Consider the following 18229-nt stretch of genomic DNA (forward strand, 5'->3'; position numbering starts at 1 on the left):
TTTGTGTTTTGTTGGAGTGATTTCTGATAGAGATTTTTTGAGTGATGGATTTCATTAACGTTATCAGTTCAATTCATTAGAATGATAAGAATATTGCAGATAAGGACGGGTTTGTTTTTGTTTCTGGGCCGTCTGTGGGTAATGGTTATGGCCACATAGACAGGAATGGTGGAATAGTAGCTGGTAGCACGCAAACCGCGCTGCCAAATGGTATGTGTATATAGAATGATCGATGTTTCAGAATGGCAGTTGATGGAATCTTATGGCGGAATCTTATGAAGATCATTTGTACCATTTTTTTTAACTGTGTGGATTTAAATTCACAGTTCAGAATGACAAGACTTAAGATTTTATTTTGGGGCACAGCGTAGTGTCCTAACCAGCAGTTGGTCCATGGCTCTGCTGACAATACAGCCTTGATTATAAAGTTAAAGAAATACAACTGGAAAGCAAACAATGGGGATGAACAAAAGACGGCCAACAATGGGATCCCCTCTCCCAAAATGTTTCCCTACCGAGGGGTCTCTTGAAGGACCCCCTTCAAACCAATTGCTTTGCTACTGTCCACGCCAGCCTGGCTGTTCACTCTTTCAGTTTTTGTGTGCTGAACTAACCTTTTCAATGGTTAGGTTGCCAATTGGCGCGCGGGGTCCCGACGTCACGCCCACAACTATACTCGCTAATTGGAGGATTGATTACATGATTGACGTGTGACGTCACGTTTGAATGGGGCATAATGAGCTGACAGAAGAGTGACAGGCCGAGCCGTTGACACCTCAGTGGCAGGTTGTTGGCTATGGGCTGTGAGAATCGTCACATTGAGACATAAACGGACTCGATCTAGCTCAGACTGTACATGTATACTTCCTAATGCTTGGGGGTTACCATAAACCTTGCGGCACATCTCTGTTCAGTCATTAACCAAATCGACATCAGTGTGTACACATCTCTACAGCGTGTTATTGTACACACATGAACTGTATACCCGGCTACAACTTCCTCCGGAAAAATAATAAATGGATGACTGATGAAAGTTTTTTTTCATTGCTGGTGAAAATTTCCCTGTCTATTTACAGTCGCTTCAGTGGACTTTTTAAAGAATCGCACCTCACCGGGAAACCAACTCCAGGAGAACTTACTCGTGCATAAAATGTGAGTGCTATTTTAGTTTAGTGAGTGGGTGCTACACAAGCTGTGATCAAGCTTTGGACTCCTACGTGACTCTAAGGTTCTCTCCACTCTCTCGTGTAACCCGTCAAGGCTCGAGCTAGTGTGTACATGTGGTAGCTGTCGCACGGTTGCGGCTCGTATTTGACCAACGGCTTTATTTGTACACTGATCAATGCTGTGCATACACAAAGACTCGGAGTTGTGAGTAAACCTTGTGTGACTGTATTTTCATATTAGACTGGTCGGACTGTAGGGGGAAGACATGGCCTTCTCTACAGCTCCTACCATCCTGTGTTTTCACGCTGCTGTACTCGCCGTTTTCCTGGTTCGATGCTCGGCGATCAGAGATGTTAAATGTGAGCCCATCACCATCCCAATGTGCCGTGATATTGGGTATAACATGACGTACATGCCCAACCAGTTTAACCATGACACACAAGACGAGGCCGGACTTGAGGTGCATCAGTTCTGGCCTCTGGTGGAGATCCAGTGTTCAGCGGACTTGAAGTTTTTCTTATGCAGTATGTACACTCCAATCTGCGTGACGAACTATCACAAGCCACTGCCGGCTTGTCGGTCGGTGTGCGAGCGGGCCAAGTCGGGCTGTGCACCGCTGATGAGACAGTACGGATTCGCCTGGCCGGAGAGGATGCGATGTGAGGATTTACCTGAATTCGGCAACCCAGACCAGCTTTGCATGGGGTTCAACACCACCGAGAAACCCACTCCAAAGCCAACCATCCCTACCGTCACCAAGCAGCGTCCATCCCAGCCGACGGACGGTGGGTGTCCCTGCTCCTGTAAAGAACCCTTCAAAACAGTGCCACCACATCACCCGTACTACGGTCGTGTCAGCACCGGTGGTGTGTCCAGCTGTGCTACCCCTTGCAATGGTGCCTTCTTCTCGCCCGATGAGAAAACATTTGCAACCTTCTGGATCGGTTTGTGGTCAATTTTATGCTTCGTTTCCACACTCACCACTACCTTAACTTTCCTGATCGACATGGAGAGGTTCAAGTACCCAGAGAGACCCATCATCTTCTTGAGTGGATGCTATTTATTCGTCTCCTTGGGATACATCATCCGTCTCATCGCAGGCCACGAGACAGTGGCTTGCAACGGGGAGTACATCCGCTACGAGTCCACTGGGCCTGCCGTCTGCACCATCGTTTTCCTCCTCGTGTATTTCTTCGGGATGGCCAGCTCGATCTGGTGGGTCATCCTCTCCCTGACGTGGTTCCTAGCAGCCGGTATGAAATGGGGCAGCGAGGCCATAGCGAGTTACTCCCAGTACTTCCACCTTGCGGCATGGCTGGTACCGAGCATCAAATCCATCGCAGTTTTAGCTCTAAGCTCCGTGGACGGCGACCCGGTTTCAGGGATCTGCTTTGTCGGTAATCAGAGTGTGGAGAAACTTCGGGGCTTCGTGCTTGCCCCCCTCTTCGTGTACCTCATCCTTGGAACATTCTTCTTGCTGGCGGGATTTGTTTCGCTATTCCGCATCAGACATGTCATCAAAGCAGGAGGCAGTAAAACAGACAAACTTGAGAAACTGATGATCAGAATTGGGGTATTTACAGTACTTTACACGGTGCCAGCTACCATCGTGATTGGGTGTTATTTCTACGAACAACATGCCCGTGGCAAATGGGAAAGAACACACACATGTGGCTGCAAAAACACAGCAGTTACATATCCCGATTATTCTGTTTTTATGCTCAAGTACTTTATGTGCCTAGTCGTTGGGATCACGTCTGGGGTTTGGATCTGGTCCGGAAAGACCCTTGAATCGTGGAAAGGATTTTATTATCGTTTATTTGGAAAGAGAGAACTGGACAGAATCGGTAAGCCATCCAACCCAAAGGCTGTTCCGTTGGCACATGTTTGATCAAATTTATCAAGAGCTGCGAAAAACTGTATCCATGGTGTACCAACGAACTCATGACGATAACACTGTCATTAATGGACGAGTTGTCTAATGTATCCAATTACAAAAACACTGAGTAACTCTCCATAGAATGCTTATTAATGTGTACAGAAATTATTTGATTTTTTATAGCTTTTTATGGCACCCTGTGTCAGTGTTTTATACAACCTGTGATATATTTTAAAATGCATTATAAGGAAGTCATTTGCAGTCGATATTTGCATCTAATTGTTTAAACATCTCTGGGTTTTTCTTTCTGCCTTCTTGTTGTCCTACTCAAGCGAGCCGGGCAGCAGCAGTGCAAACATTGGTTACATCACCCACGTCAACATGCCGACCAATGTCTTCAATACACTCTAATGAAACACACGGGTTTCTAAAACTTTCTCTCTTTTGTTCGTATGTGTAACGTGTTCTTAGCGGGACAAACGCTGGGTAAACGGTACCATGCCTCACTAATGGAGAGGCGGTGAGCATATAGAGTATGTTACTGTTAGCTTTGTCCAAACGCAAGCTGTTGGACGTCCATTATATAGACGTGGCCAAATAAACCCACTCAAAGATTTACTTGTATTGTAAACGGATGAATTTACCATTTTGCGAGTGTTGCATTTGTTGCGAGAGGGAAAACTCTTTGAAACTATATTTCACAAGGAGTCACATGCGTCTAAAACACTGCTAGAAAAATCTACTCAGAATTATATTTTTGTAACATAACTTGTATATGTATTTGTAATAATGGAATATAAGAATAATGTGAACAGTCATCTTGTACAACCATTGAGAACGTCAATTGCTGCGTAGTCGAGAGTGATACCAATTGTATTTCAAACTGCTGGGTTAAAACATTTTAAGGGGACTTAAACACAGATTTGGTTTGATATCACGTACTACTAACTGCATGTTTATTTGCTATACTGGTTTCTATCAAAAAGTGTGACTATTTGGTTTTACAGGAACTGAGTTTGTAGAGCGTGTTATATCAATACTATGTTGTTATGGTAACGTTTCCTCAACGAATGGCCTGGCTGGACGGGTTTGACAAGCATCACCCAGTTTGCCCTTGGGCGGCAAAATATCTCCTCGATAAAAGACATTCTTGAGATGTGATGTCCCACGTAGCAACTGCCATTTAACTTTAAGATGTCAGTCTGATTATACATTGATTTTCTGATTCATTTACAATGTATTTATCGTTCAATAGAGTCAGTTTTCATTCGAGAAAATTGTGTCAACCTCGTTTATCAAAACCTAGTATTGAAATTCTTGGTTGGTAATGTGTGGTTGGTAAATTTATCATCCCATACCGGAAACTGTTTCCTCGTTGAATTTGAACGATGAGCCTCTGACGTCACCTAACGATGCAATGTCATTATAATCAGTAAATGTCAGATGTGTTGTTGTATTAAAAAATTATTGACTAAGTCAACAGTGATCTTTGACCCTTCTCTTTCAAAAATATCTGCTGCTACAAATTCAAATGCCGCTTGAGATACAACCAGGGTTTATAATTTAACAGTGGAAATTTTTAATTTGCATGTGAGTTTTAAAATATCTGATAATGGTTCTATGTTACTTCTATTTATCCTTTAATGGGAAATATTGTGTCTGTAATAATTTTAGCACTTTAAGTGTGGGCTGTAATGATACTTTAATTGAGGGACACATTAAAATGATCATTTTATAATGAATATTTCAACTATTTTATGTGTGAAGTTTCAAGAAACTTCCAAGTCATTCGTCTTATTTTGAAATATATTGGAATCTCAATGTACTTCGATAGACATGTAGTCTGGATTTACACAAGGACCTTAGACGCAAGTTGGTTTATTAAAACAATACAGAATTGAAATATTTAATTTAAACAAATTATGGTTGGAATTTATTTGATGCTGTAGTGATTTTTCTTTTTGAAGGGATGGTACAACATTGGTATATATCTTGTTTGAAATTTATTGCATATTTTTGGAGTTTTCTTGGTGAAAGCATTAACACAATTTCATTGTGAGACTCATTTAAATGTTGGTGAGAAAGTTCTGAACTTAACATTGTACAGATTACCGGCAACAAAAACGTCCAACTTTTAAAGTTGCCTTCAATTTTTATGAGTGTTCAACTCAAGCTTGAATGTAAAGTTGAACTTTTGAAAAGAGTGGTCAGAATTCAACCAACGTGGAACCCAATGTGGACAAGCTCAATCCTTGTTTAAGGAAGATTTGAATGAATGTTAGAATCCCAAACCAATGTTTTACCGCCCCTTTTGTATTTCATCTAGAATTCTGGGTTAACCCTATGTTGAATTTTGTTCTTGCATTCTTAGTCCCATGGGGCTAGTTAAGATTGTTGAAATGTGTTTGCATTGGTTGTACAGTACGCCTTAATAGTCAAATGGTGACATCTTCACTGGGTGGGTTGATGGGTATTGGAAATCGAATGTTCATTGACACATTGTAAAACTTCATTGATTGTTCATCCAAGCCTTGAGGTACACAGCCAAACTTTAAAAATGGTAAAACTTTAACTCATAAAAAGACGATGCTCTCTTATGAACTATTGTAAACTAAAATAAGATAAACTATAATATAGTTGTTCGTAATATGAAATTGACACTTAAAAGTGGTGTGAGTAAAAGAAAGCAGTAAAACGAATTGAGATTGTGTAAGGAGTTTAACTTTTGTGTGTTCGTTTTGGGGTGGACTTATGAGCCCGAGTGATGTATGACCTTTCATACGGCCCCCCAATTTGTCAGTACCGTGCCAGAAGCCACCTTTTTCCAAACGGGCTTACCGGGTATTTGGTCATACTGAATAGGCAATTAGGCTGGCTCATTATTGCCGTTCTCGCCCCATGTGGGCATTGTTAAAGACAGCTCGTCAGTATGATGACCATTGGTACACAATTCCTTGAATGCGCTAACAAAAGAGCTTTAGTAAAGGGGAGACTAATCCGCATGGCTGTCTATCTTTCCGTCTTCTTTATTTTCTTCTCTCTTCAAGAAGAAGAGAGGGTTTCACCCTGTTGTTGGCTAAGAGGGTGCCGGAAGAATAGACTCGTCATCCGGAGGCTTATGGTCTAAGATTTACCTCGTCTTTCATGCTAAGTAAGGAGGAGGGGCTAACGTAAATTGTAGAGAACTCTTAAGGTTTTACTCAATGAAAATTATCTTTAAAAATCGCATTGAATTGCGAGCCGATTATCACTAAAACGTGACTTTCAAACTTTAAAAAAGTTGGAAACGGTTACTTCCCAAGGCGTCTTAGAAAAAGTGTATTCCCTTGAGTATGAAGTCAATAGTATTCCCCTGACGTTAGTGTCTCCAAAACGGAAGCCCTGTAAAAGTCTACTCTGTCCTTTGATAAAAACCCACCAGTGCGTGAACACATTGTTTATCTTGCAAAAAAATGCTGTTTAGCCACCTCCTTATCGTCCCGTCAAGAAATGTCCTAATTATTTGGGCGGGGCTTAGGGAGCCCCTAATGAGGCATGTCTGTTAGGGCTGACAGAGTTCATGCGAGAGCGTTTACGGCCTTTAGGCGACGGCTGTTTAGAAAAGTAAACAGGAATTGGAATTCTAAGTCGGGGGCTCGCCAGCATTGGGAAAACACTCAGAGGCCATCGGAGCACCGCAGAAGTTATGTATCCCGAACCCAATTCTATAGGTTATATCTTGCTCTATGGTTGTGTACAATAAGAAAACAAGTTTATAATTCTCATATCGACAATTTGATGTGATAAAGATGGAGGGAAGTACACACTTTATGCTACCCTTAATATAATTATAACTTCATCAGACGTCTGTTTCAATCAAAAGTCAGAAACAAAACTGCTAATATAGAGGTGTGTTTACATGTGAAACTCCTGAAAACTAGATTTCATTTGAGATGTCTTCAAGATCAGAGCCAGCTACCAATTTTCCCTGGTTCTGCAGAAAGTTCACTGAAAATCAAAACAATCTTTTCATGTTCCCACGGACAGATTTGAAAATCCCCTTGATTGTTGAATTTTGTTCATAATTAGTACAGCGTAAAATATACTTCTTATTATCCTCCATCAAGTCCAAGGTTGCTGTACTTAAACCCCAAGAAGCATTTTGGCATCTCTTGAAATGATAAAACATTAACATGAAACTTTCCAAACTGAACTACCTCAAAAACATCAGGCATAGGCCTACTATACAGACTGGAACACGACAATTTCATTTTAACTCCATCCAAAGGTTTTCATGCGCTAATCAACAAAATATAACTGCATTAAAGGAAAGCCCCCCCCCCTTGCTTTTTACCACCACTCTCTTTATAAATAGAAGTAGAAGTTGGTAAACAATGTCCATGCAAACATGCACGTTTACAAATTAAACAAAACACACAAGCAATGTAAATGCTGAATTATGTTGTACTTTGATTCCATCAAGTGGCATAAACTGTTTAGTTGATTATCAACCCAAGCCAGGTCATTTATCTTGTTTGGTAGAACAACTCTCGTGGCTGTTGTAAATCACGGAGTTTTTTTACGAGACATGTTTATCAGCTCAACAAATTAAAGTCCTGACGTTTGATCACCTCGCTCGCCACACACTACATAATACAATTGTCACTAGCAGGTGAAACACACATAAAGCATTTAGAGGGTGCTGCAATGGACGGGCTGCCTGTCAGCGTGTAACCACGCCTGTCACTAATGGACCTAACAAGCACTAGTTGACAGGAATTTTTTTTCAAAATGGCGGCCGTGGGACTGGACAAGAATGAAAGGGAAAGAAAGGCGAGGGGGTGCACAGCGGGCATGACGGGGTCGTCAAGGCTGAGGCTGCGGGGTGCTAAATTGGTTACATAAGCCGCGGGACTAAAGACATCATTACATGTCCGAGAAGTAAGGAAAAGAAGAAGAAAAAGATGTCTCGTCTCAAGATGTTATTGCCAAGATGGCAGGGGGGAGCATGATGGAAAGAAGTAATTTGTTGGCTTCATGTCGCATCTTCTTTTGAGTGTGGCTCATTTAGGATACTTTTGATTGGAAACAAAGGTTCTTGACGAAAGGAGGAATTCTCGTATGGAAGGTTATTGGAAGATACCCGCTGAGGCTCTCAAGTCATTTCAGCAAGTCACCCGCTGGGAAAGAACTCAATAAACAACACCTTTACTTTTTGAAGTCAAATCTCAATCATAGTCTCTGTTGGATAAAGATGTACTCGATCAAAGTGCTATGGCGAAATGAGTTTCTGTCAATCTGTTTATTAATCCATTGATGTCACATCTGTCATCAGATTCTCACTCCACCTGGAACGGTTGTTTTCATAAAAAAATTTTTTACATTTATTTATTTATTTATTTATCAACTGAAATCGTCTTATATCACAATTCGCAGTGCTCGATACATTTCTGTAGAGCTGTTTTATACAATACGTTCAGAATTAAAAGCTAATGAAACTTTGACATAACCTCTCTTCTGAACAGACTACTTCGTACCACAAGACACTCATCTGCAGAATGACAAAAGTAGAATACAAGTAGCATCGTAACTTATTTATCTTATTTATTTATCTGTATATGTATTTACTATTTTAGTTGTTGTTTTTCATTTATTTATTTCTTATTTATTTCATATTTTATTTTATTTTATTTTTTGTTTATATATATAAACTAGGCTGTCTCACTTTTAATTTTTTTTGTTTTGACTTTTTTCAGGCAGGTATACCGCGTTCGAACTTGATACCACAATGGAGGACCATGTTCGTAACACAGTCACGCACAACTACAGTCAATGCATTATGTTCTTTAAGAATTCCAGCGTCTAAAATTAAAATCTGGGGCATTTTCTTTAAGATGAGGAGGCAGGCTGGCAGACCCCCACACATTCATGCAAATCAACACCCATCCATTCCTAGCGTCTTAGTATCAACATACCAGCTATGTAGAACACATGGAGTGACATGTTACACGGGGCTGTGACCAGACTCCCAACTCAACAACCAAGTTTTGTTTTCGTATCGTGTTGAAACGATGCCTCACTGTAACAAAACAAAACTCGAACATTTTAACCTGTTCTATAAAATCCAGAATTGTGAAAGAAATACTGTGTATTAAAAAAATGCCTTATCGAACAATTTGAGAAGTCCGACATTTTTATATAATGCCAACAAACCTGCTATAAATGCTTATTGATTAGAAGTGGAAATGATATTCAGTATAGAAATAATATTAAGACTTGATATTCTTGAAGATTGTATAAGAAACAACTTCTTTGGAGAAATTGGCATGGTGTGTTTGACTATTCTTTAAACGAAACTCAAAATGAGATTCTAAATCAGCACAGGTTTAATTTGTATTCGTTTTCACTCTAGGGGTAGGCCAGCTTCTCGAGTCTGTACCCCTTATCATCAGCTAGCATTAACCCCACCTAGTATGAACCCACAAAAAGGAGCTCTAAAAAATGCCCAGCACACTCACCGAGAATAAAATAAACACGGAATATGGCAGGCCTTGTTCGAGAAGAATAGTGGGCACTCTATTGTCCGGGCAGGCACCCCCATTCACGGGGAAAGAGAACCATAGAATGGGAGAGGCATTCCCCTGACGGACCGAGGTGTAACCAGAGATGCAACGTACCTTAGGGGCACACGGGTCGGCCCAAGCATTGCTCGAAAGTCACAGTGGTACGGAGAAAATCAACCGCAAGCCAACAAATGCTGGGCCTACACTCATGGTCTCGAGAGAGGACTTGCCACTCGTGAACCCATTTTCCTCTTTTCTCAACAATAAAAGAACCGATTTGGGGGTCTTAATTGTTGGCAGTTTTTTTTTCTTCTTCTCTTTTTCGTCGAATGGGGGAATGAAAACCTGGTGGAAACTTTTCAAACGGTCTTTAGGAAAACAAGCAACGCATGAACAGACAATTTGTGTGATTGCTTCCCGCTTACTGTTCGGTTTCGATGTTTGTGTTGATTTTCTCATCGCGTTGTATGTTTGTCCATGGTTTGTCAGAATAAAGAAAGAAAAAAAAGTAAATGGCGACCATGAGATTTTTGTTCCACTGTGGCTAAATACATACATCGCTGGCAGAGTTCAACTCTCAGTTGCCCCATTACTCCCCGGGGATATGCCAATATGCTTCCGCGGTTGAATCTAGTTCATGCAAAAAAAAAAAAGGAGTTCAGAGATGTTTGGTCGACATGTGACAAGCGGCTGACTCTGGAGATTCCAGCAACGCTACCCAACAAAACAGGCGCGCAACACCACTTCTTAATAGAGCACTGGACTCAATGAAAACATGTCATCTACTGTGTTTACCGACTACGAAACTTGAGAGGCCGAATCTCACCCTCGCGCTCAGGCAACTTCATCTCGCAAAACAGCGTAAATTTGGACCTTATTTATTAGATCGACACTTACAGGCGTCACGACACTTGGGCTGGAATTTCAAGGGGCGGGTTGGGGGTGAGGTCGTCAGTGACCGTTTCATGATGGTGTCTTTTTAAAGAATGACCTTTGGACTGATAGTGACATTGGCACAGCTTATGTGCATGATTGATAATGGGGCGAATGTCATAAGACTTAAAGGCACTGGATACTTATTGGTAATTACTCAAATTAATTGTTAGCATAAAAACTTACTTGATAACGAGTAATGGGAAACAGTTGGTAGTGAACACATTGCGAGAAATGACTCCATCTGCAGTAACGTATAGTTTTTTGAGAAAGAGGTAATTTCTCACTCAAAATTATAAAAGACTTCGGGCCTAAAGCCTTATTCGGCATCTGAAAGCACACTTATTTGTGCACAAGGGTATTTCTTCTTTCATTATTCTGTTGCAACTTATTACCAATTGAGTCAATATGTTCACAGATTTTTGTTATGCATATGTTGAGATACACCAAGTGAGGGTACTGGTCTTTGACCATTACCTAGAGGTATATGATGCCTTTAACGTATGAAATCAATGGTATCAACTTGTCAGTAGATGGAATTTACCGGAATCATTACTGAAGAAAAAAAAATACTCACCCAGTTCGCGCATTTTTGTGTTTAATGTACACGCATATAACTTTAAAATGGTGAAGTTCTGATTTGAAATGTCAGTTAGACCCACTGAGATGTATTTTATAAACCCAAAGGAACCAACCAAAAGTACCCACGGCCCACCCATCTACATACAGAGTACCATTCATACCTCGACTCACATCATTTGTAGCGGGCTCCCACAGGACCGATAGCCTGGGCCAAGATCCCAAAATATTCCTTCCCTTTTTGGAAAAAAATTAGATCCTAGCAATAATTTAACCTACCTACGAGCTGTTTGATACCCCTTCAATGGACAGAGGCCACAAGAGAACCATTATTGGGGAGGGACCCAGTACAAATTGATCAACGGGGAAAACAGCAACACAGACCACAATTTCTGACCTCAATTTTTAGCGGGTTTTTCTCAGGCAACCAATCAATTTTAATGCACAGATCGTCTGTGCGTAGTGAAACATGAGTCGTTCTGGTAATGGACGCAACAAAATTGTTACTGCCATCGGATCGCGAGGGTTACAAAATACAAGCCCCCTCGATTGGATGCATCTCTGAAGTCTCGTGGTAAACACGAAAAGTGAGATGAGACGAACATTTCTGTAATGAGATTTGAAGAAAATTGCTCCGGTGATATTATGATGACATGGGGGAAAAGGTCAGTTGTAGGTTACATGCGTTGGGACGGACAATTCTAAAGGGGGTCTATTCTTACTTGATATGGACGTCAAATCTCATGAGAATTGTTATTGGGCGATGACAAAGAAGACAATATAAGGTTAATATTCAGAACGTTTCATTTCATAAAAGGTCCACACGTACAGGAAGCGGGCAAACATAATCATTACTATAACTTTTTACTGGTACCACACAAAGAAGGCAATTGTTAATATTCCAAAAGTATATTTTTATAAAAGGTCCACCAGAAAGCGAGTAAACCTTTTACTAGTGCCACATTCTCGTTTAGTTATGGGGTGAATTTAACTGCCCACGGCAGATTTGAACATTCGTAAAAGCATCGTACCGTACTCTGTAGTTGGTTTCATTCACTTGCCTCTAATTTTACTTTTTTCCTTCAAACTTATTTAACCCGTGAAGAGTAGCCGCGAAGCAATCATGGCTAGTCTTGTCGTATTACGTCACCACCTTTCGTTCATGTTAAGCTATCACCAATGTGTGTATTACCAGCATTTCTAGGGCATTGTTAAGGTAGTTGGTCATTTGAGATTGGTTGTAAACTTCTGACACAAGTTGTAGGGTCATACCACCCCTATAAAATGTAGCATTGCAGCAGAAGGTTCATGTCGCATGAGACATACAGGGAACCAGTTCCAGGCAATCTCCAAGAAGAAAAGGTATTTACATTATTGATTGACTGTTCACATTATATTCTTTGGGATCGTTAGAAATTGTTTGAAAAATTACTCGTGTGCTAGCAAGGTGGTATTTGTAGCATGCACTCTAAATACTCCCGAGTCAAAATTGACCCGGATTTGGGTCCCATAGGGCCAGGCCCATTTGTGGGTCTGTTTGACCCGGAATCCGTGTCAATGTGACCCGGAATCCATGTCACTGTGACCAGAAATTTTGTCAAAAGCGGGGATTTTGACTCGGATTCCGGGACACATTGACACGGATTCCGGGTCAAACTGACCCAGAAACGGGTCTGGGCCCCTAGGACCCAAATCCGGGTCAATTCTGACCCGGGAGTTTTTAGAGTGTTTACTGCAATAGTTACCTCCAAGTTGGCTGAAAGAGTTGCCTCGTGTGACAATGCCCACTATTTCGTTTAATATAGGAGCTAAAAGACGACTAGTAAACGTCTAATTATAGTGGTCTTTACATCGTCTACCCCTCCCCCTGTCAAATACACACTCCATCAAATCAGACGACAAGAAGGACACACTCCCTCTTGATAATTAATCTAATAAATAGCCACCAGCGGGTTGGTTTACATACGAAGAAACCATTATGGCTAAAAACCTGTGACCCAACTCTGTCAGAGGTCTTCAATTAAGGCCTTCTATAATAATTTAACAAATTTTACTGAGTAATTATTTTGGTCGAGAAAGCAAAAAGGAAAACGTGAAATTTATCGCTGGGGCTTGACCCATATAATGTGACCAAAATGATCGTGGTAACTTTTGGTTGTAGGTGCATGTTTGGCGGATACCCGCATCAAGTTTTAAAATGCTCTCTGAAAAAAAAATGCTCTCTGTTCAAATATTATCTAGAACTATGGTGTGCCATTAGCATACTCTTCTATTGTACGAACTATCAGCAAAATGCAATGGGTAAACCGATACATGAATCTAAAACACTTTGCTTACTAATTTGTCTATTTTCGTGGCGTGTCAGGGCTGAGCTCTGGCGTTTCTGATCAGCAGAGTGTGGGTGCGAGTCCCGGTTGTGGCACTTATGTCATTGAGCAATATATCATACCACAATTATTGCTTTATCCTTCGGATGGGACACTTGAAGCCGAAGGTACCATGCACGCACACATGTCAAAACAGTACATGGAAGAGTACGGGGGTAAACCCCGGTGTTTCTTGTTCACAAGCAAGCATGCCCGGTAGGCACACTTAAAGGAACACGTTGCCTTGGATCGGACGAGTTGGTCTTTGAAAAGCGTTTATAACCGTTTGTTATAAAATGCATGTGATAAGAAAGATATTTTAAAAGAAGAATACAACGATCCACACAAATTTGCCTAAAATTGCGTGGTTTTGCTTTTTCTTTGCGAACTAACACGGTCGGCCATTTATGGGAGTCAAACATTTGACTCCCATAATTGGCCGACCGTGTTAGTCGACGAGGAAAAAGGAAAACCGTGCAATTTCGAGGCATGTTTGTGTGGACCATTTTCATCTTTCTACCCATTATGCATTTTATAACAAACGGTTACAAATGCTTTTCAAAGACCAACTCGACCGATCGAAGGCAACTTATTAATGAGGCATTATTGGTTTCATTTCCAGAATAATTATGAAAGTTATAATATCAATTCGGCTGATAGTCAACTACTGGTTGTTGACCCCAATCATACATTTTTTTATTATCAAAATTGAACAAGAAGCATTCTTCTCATATAACAAAAAAAACTCGGTGGAGAGACTGTGTAAAGAAAAGGTTATGTCATGTCTTGACACCTTTGCGGACCCAGTAAGAATGTACTTTGCTGGCATAGTTACCGTACGCGTTAAAGGCAGTGGACACTATTGATAATTACTCAAAATAGTTATCAGCATAAAACCTCACTTGGTAAACAGTAATGGGGAGAGGTTGATAGTCTAAAACATTGTGAGAAACGGCTCCTCTCAGTGACGTAGTTTTCGAGAAAGAAGTTGTTTTCCACGAATTTGATTTCGAGGCCTCAGATTTAGAATTTGAGCTTTCGAAATCAAACATCTGAAAACACACAAATTCGTGTGACAAGGGTGTTTTTTTCTTTCATTTATCTCGAAACTCCGACAACCAATCGAGCTCAAGTTTTCACAGGTTTGTTATTTAATGCATATGCTGAGATACACCAAGTGAGAAGACTGATCTTTGACAATACAAATAGTGTCCACTGTCTTTAAAATATAACTAAATACAAAGAAGCCGAGTGACTAATTGTAGGTAAACACCCCAACAGCGAACGCCCACCTTTAATTAGTCTAACATCGTCACCGTCCAAAGCAACAAAATTGGCTACTTGTAATTGCTAAATGATTATACCGGAGGAGAACGCACTCGATCCGCCGCGCAGTGACTGTTAATTACATGCCCAATTAATTATTTGGCCCGCGCAATTAAAAAAAAACGAGCTCCCTTTCCTCGATCTATAGTCTGAGCTCTTAGACCAGAATTTAAGATTTTCTTGCTGCTTTAGGTTTAAGAGGCTTATCTTTTTGAGATTATTCAACCGGTAACAATGGAATATTTCTTAAGAAAACGGGATAAGAGGTATTTGAGTGGGGTCTTTTGTGCTAGAAGCGAGGGACAATTTCCTGCTGGCACCTAGGCCAAGTGGTGCACGGACAGCGTGTTTGATCACGATTGACTGAAGAGGTTTTTTGCGCCAGAAAGACCCTTCCGTTCTGGTCAGTACTCGTTCTTCTTGGCTTAGTGCTGTGAATGGTGGATTTATTTTGGATGTTGGTCTCTATCGGCTGCACTTGAAAGCAAGGACTTGCTATGCGAGGTCGAGATGACCAATTATTCATGTGAGAGGCAAGATGGAGGGGGCGTGGTAAGGATCAATGGTGAAGGCTACTCATTGCTTTGTCCAGCGTGTTCACATGCTATACATCTAGTCAAAGGAACAATACTTTAACTTTGAAGCATGTGAATTTTATTTATATTACATAACGGGGAGCCACAGACCGTCTGAGTAAAACAAACCTTTTGAACGGCTGAACAAAAAATGACCTTACCCAAAATGGCTACCTTTAAACTTTTTAAAACAGCCATCAACACAGATGTGCTTCCCATCCCCAGGCCCGCCCCAGCCCAACCTTACAACACAGACACACACCCGCTAAATTTAGATAAGTTCTGGGGCCCACTTTCACAGAGCTGCTTAAAGACACTGGACACTATTGGTAATTGTCTAAGACCAGTCTTCTCGCTTGCTGTATCTCAACATAATTATGCATACAATTGCAAACCTGTGAAAATTTGAGCTCAATTGGTCATCGGAGTTGCGAGATAATAATGAAAGAAAAAAACACGCTTGTCACACGATGTTGTGTGCTTTCAGATGCTTGATTTCGAGACCTCAAATTCTAAATCTGAGGTCTCGAAATCAAATTCATTGAAAATTACTTCTTTCTCGAAAACTACGTCACTTCAGAGGGAGCCGTTTCTCACAATGTTTTATACCATCAACCTCTCCCCAATACTCGTCACCAAGAAATAATATTTTAAGTAATTACAAATAGTGTGTACTGCCTTTAAACAAAAAGGAGTCAAGCACAGCAAATTAATGCTTACCTAAAAACGATTACAGGCCAAAATACAATGTCACAAGTACCACCGCTGTCTGGTATCCGGCTCATATTTTGCTTAGCAGCATATCGTTAGCAATATTTGTTGCTGAAAGCAGCTTTATAAAATTGGGCCTTCACTAAACGGACCCCCCCCCCCTCCATCGGGAGAATTTCGTACTAGCCACTCCCACCTCCACAAAGATGCTACAAAAATCATACCGAACTCCCCATCCCAAACATTTAAACAGTTGCATAATAAGTCAACAAGCCAGTGATTCCTTGCCACTGACGACATGTTGTTCAACGATCTCTTGAAGAGAGCTAGCAGTGTAATGTTTACAGTTCTACGTCAGTCATGCTCAAGTGGTAGACTAACATGGGTGAAGATGTCCACAACGCAAAGCTCTCAGAACTAATACCGTCTTCTTTGAAAAGGTGGCTCTTGTTGTTGCATCTCTCCTATACATTGTCACATTGTGGTATACAACTGGAAGACCATTGCTAATAATGCTGTGTTGCGAAGTCTAAAATGAAACGGTGCGATGGTGGCTGAGTGGATATCAGTTAATTATCAATAACGTAATCATATTATTTAGGTTGTCCACAGCCTGTTCAGTTGTTTGTTGTTGCTTTACAACAACAAAATATCAAGCAGCTTGTTGTCCTTCTTTTTTTGCAGCTGACTTACAAATGGATTTTCAAGGGATCATCATATGTAGACCTAGATCTTTTCAGAGAAAAAAAAACATATATAATTTTGGGACAACTTTGTATTTGCAAAAGTTTGTGTCCTGGTTTCTCCCGATCAAAATAATATACGGGAACTTCTAGGCTGTACAAATGTGGCGAGTGTGGATAGATGGTGACTGCTTGAAAAACGTGCGTGCAATAATACTTGAATGTTGTTGTATAGAGACATTAAAGCAACAGAAATTGTTTAATGACCTGGGCCCAATTTCATAAAGTCTGTAAGCACAAACATTTGCTTAGCATGAAATTTCTTCCTTAGTAAAAACAGTATTATCAATCAAATTGCCACGTTATTTTCAGGATAAGCAAACAACAGCTGAATGCCAGCATCAAGCAATATACAACAAATTAAAATTTGATTGGTGATCTTGTTTTTATCAAGGAAGAAATTTCATGCTAAGCAAATTTTTGTGCTTACAGGCTTTATGAAATCCGTTTCGACCCTAGGGAAAAGTCTTTCTCGAAGGAGCAACATTTTAGAAGAAGAAAACAAAAATTGAAGAAGAGGCAATTGAAACAAGTCTTCCAGTTCATTATCGATACATTTGTCGATTTGGTTTGACCAATAAGCGATCATTTCAACCACACCCGATCATTTCAGAGATGAGGTGCATACGGCAACACTCTATGATTGCTCACAACAAGATGTTTGCTTAGGATTTGGGTTAGAAGATTTTTAGCTCCATCGATCCACGGACCAGGATTAAAGTTTACAATCAGCAATGCCCTTTGGCTATTCTTTCACCAGTGGCCACACAATACTCCTACAGTATCTAAAGTGTTTTCTTTCTTATACCATTTCCAACCTTATTTCCGAAGTTCAAAGTATACACAATCCTATAAAACATTCGGAGTAGGTAGACTATTTATTTATAACTTATATTCGCCGAAGTTTTCATAAAACATTCCCTTTCCAGAGCGAACTGAGGGGCAGTGTGGTACTTATCTCACAGCCCTCTGTGGTACGCAAACAGCCGAAGTGGTCGTGGGATTTGGACGATAGCATATTTTCACCGATCTTGTGCTAACTTGGAGAGAGGCACTCGACCATCTCGGAGATGCAAATGGGCACTTGGAGAGGATTTCAAACTCTCACACGATGACTGCTCCTATATGTGTTTAAGAATCGAAATACTAAGTGAGTTCACAGTGGATACAAACTAAAAACAGGAGCAACTTATGCGAAACAACTCGAAGTCGATAAGAAGTCTCTTGACAACACCTCGTCGTTAGAGGAAGGTTTGTCTAGAACAAATTGCGTAATTCCGACGACTTATACTTGACATTGGTAAGAGTATACAAAGTGTTCACAGATTTGCATTGGTCGTGGGAAGCTTACCTGGAAATAGTTTTCATTTAAATGTATATATATTTTTTTTAATGATTCAAACTATTT

General features: G+C 40.6%; 1 protein-coding gene across 1 annotated transcript; it reads left to right on the forward strand.

Annotated features, from left to right (window-relative positions):
• The first annotated feature begins 845 nt into the window (after window positions 1–845).
• LOC117291556 (frizzled-5-like) lies at window positions 846–5746 on the forward strand. Its single transcript, XM_033773356.1, has one exon. It carries the CDS (start codon window positions 1433–1435, stop codon window positions 3056–3058), a length of 1626 nt encoding a protein of 541 aa, XP_033629247.1. The 5' UTR covers window positions 846–1432; the 3' UTR covers window positions 3059–5746.
• The last annotated feature ends 12483 nt before the right edge of the window (window positions 5747–18229 follow it).

Source organism: Asterias rubens, chromosome 6 (genome assembly GCF_902459465.1).
Source record: "Asterias rubens chromosome 6, eAstRub1.3, whole genome shotgun sequence".
In the NCBI taxonomy this organism is placed as follows: Eukaryota; Metazoa; Echinodermata; class Asteroidea; order Forcipulatida; family Asteriidae; genus Asterias; species Asterias rubens.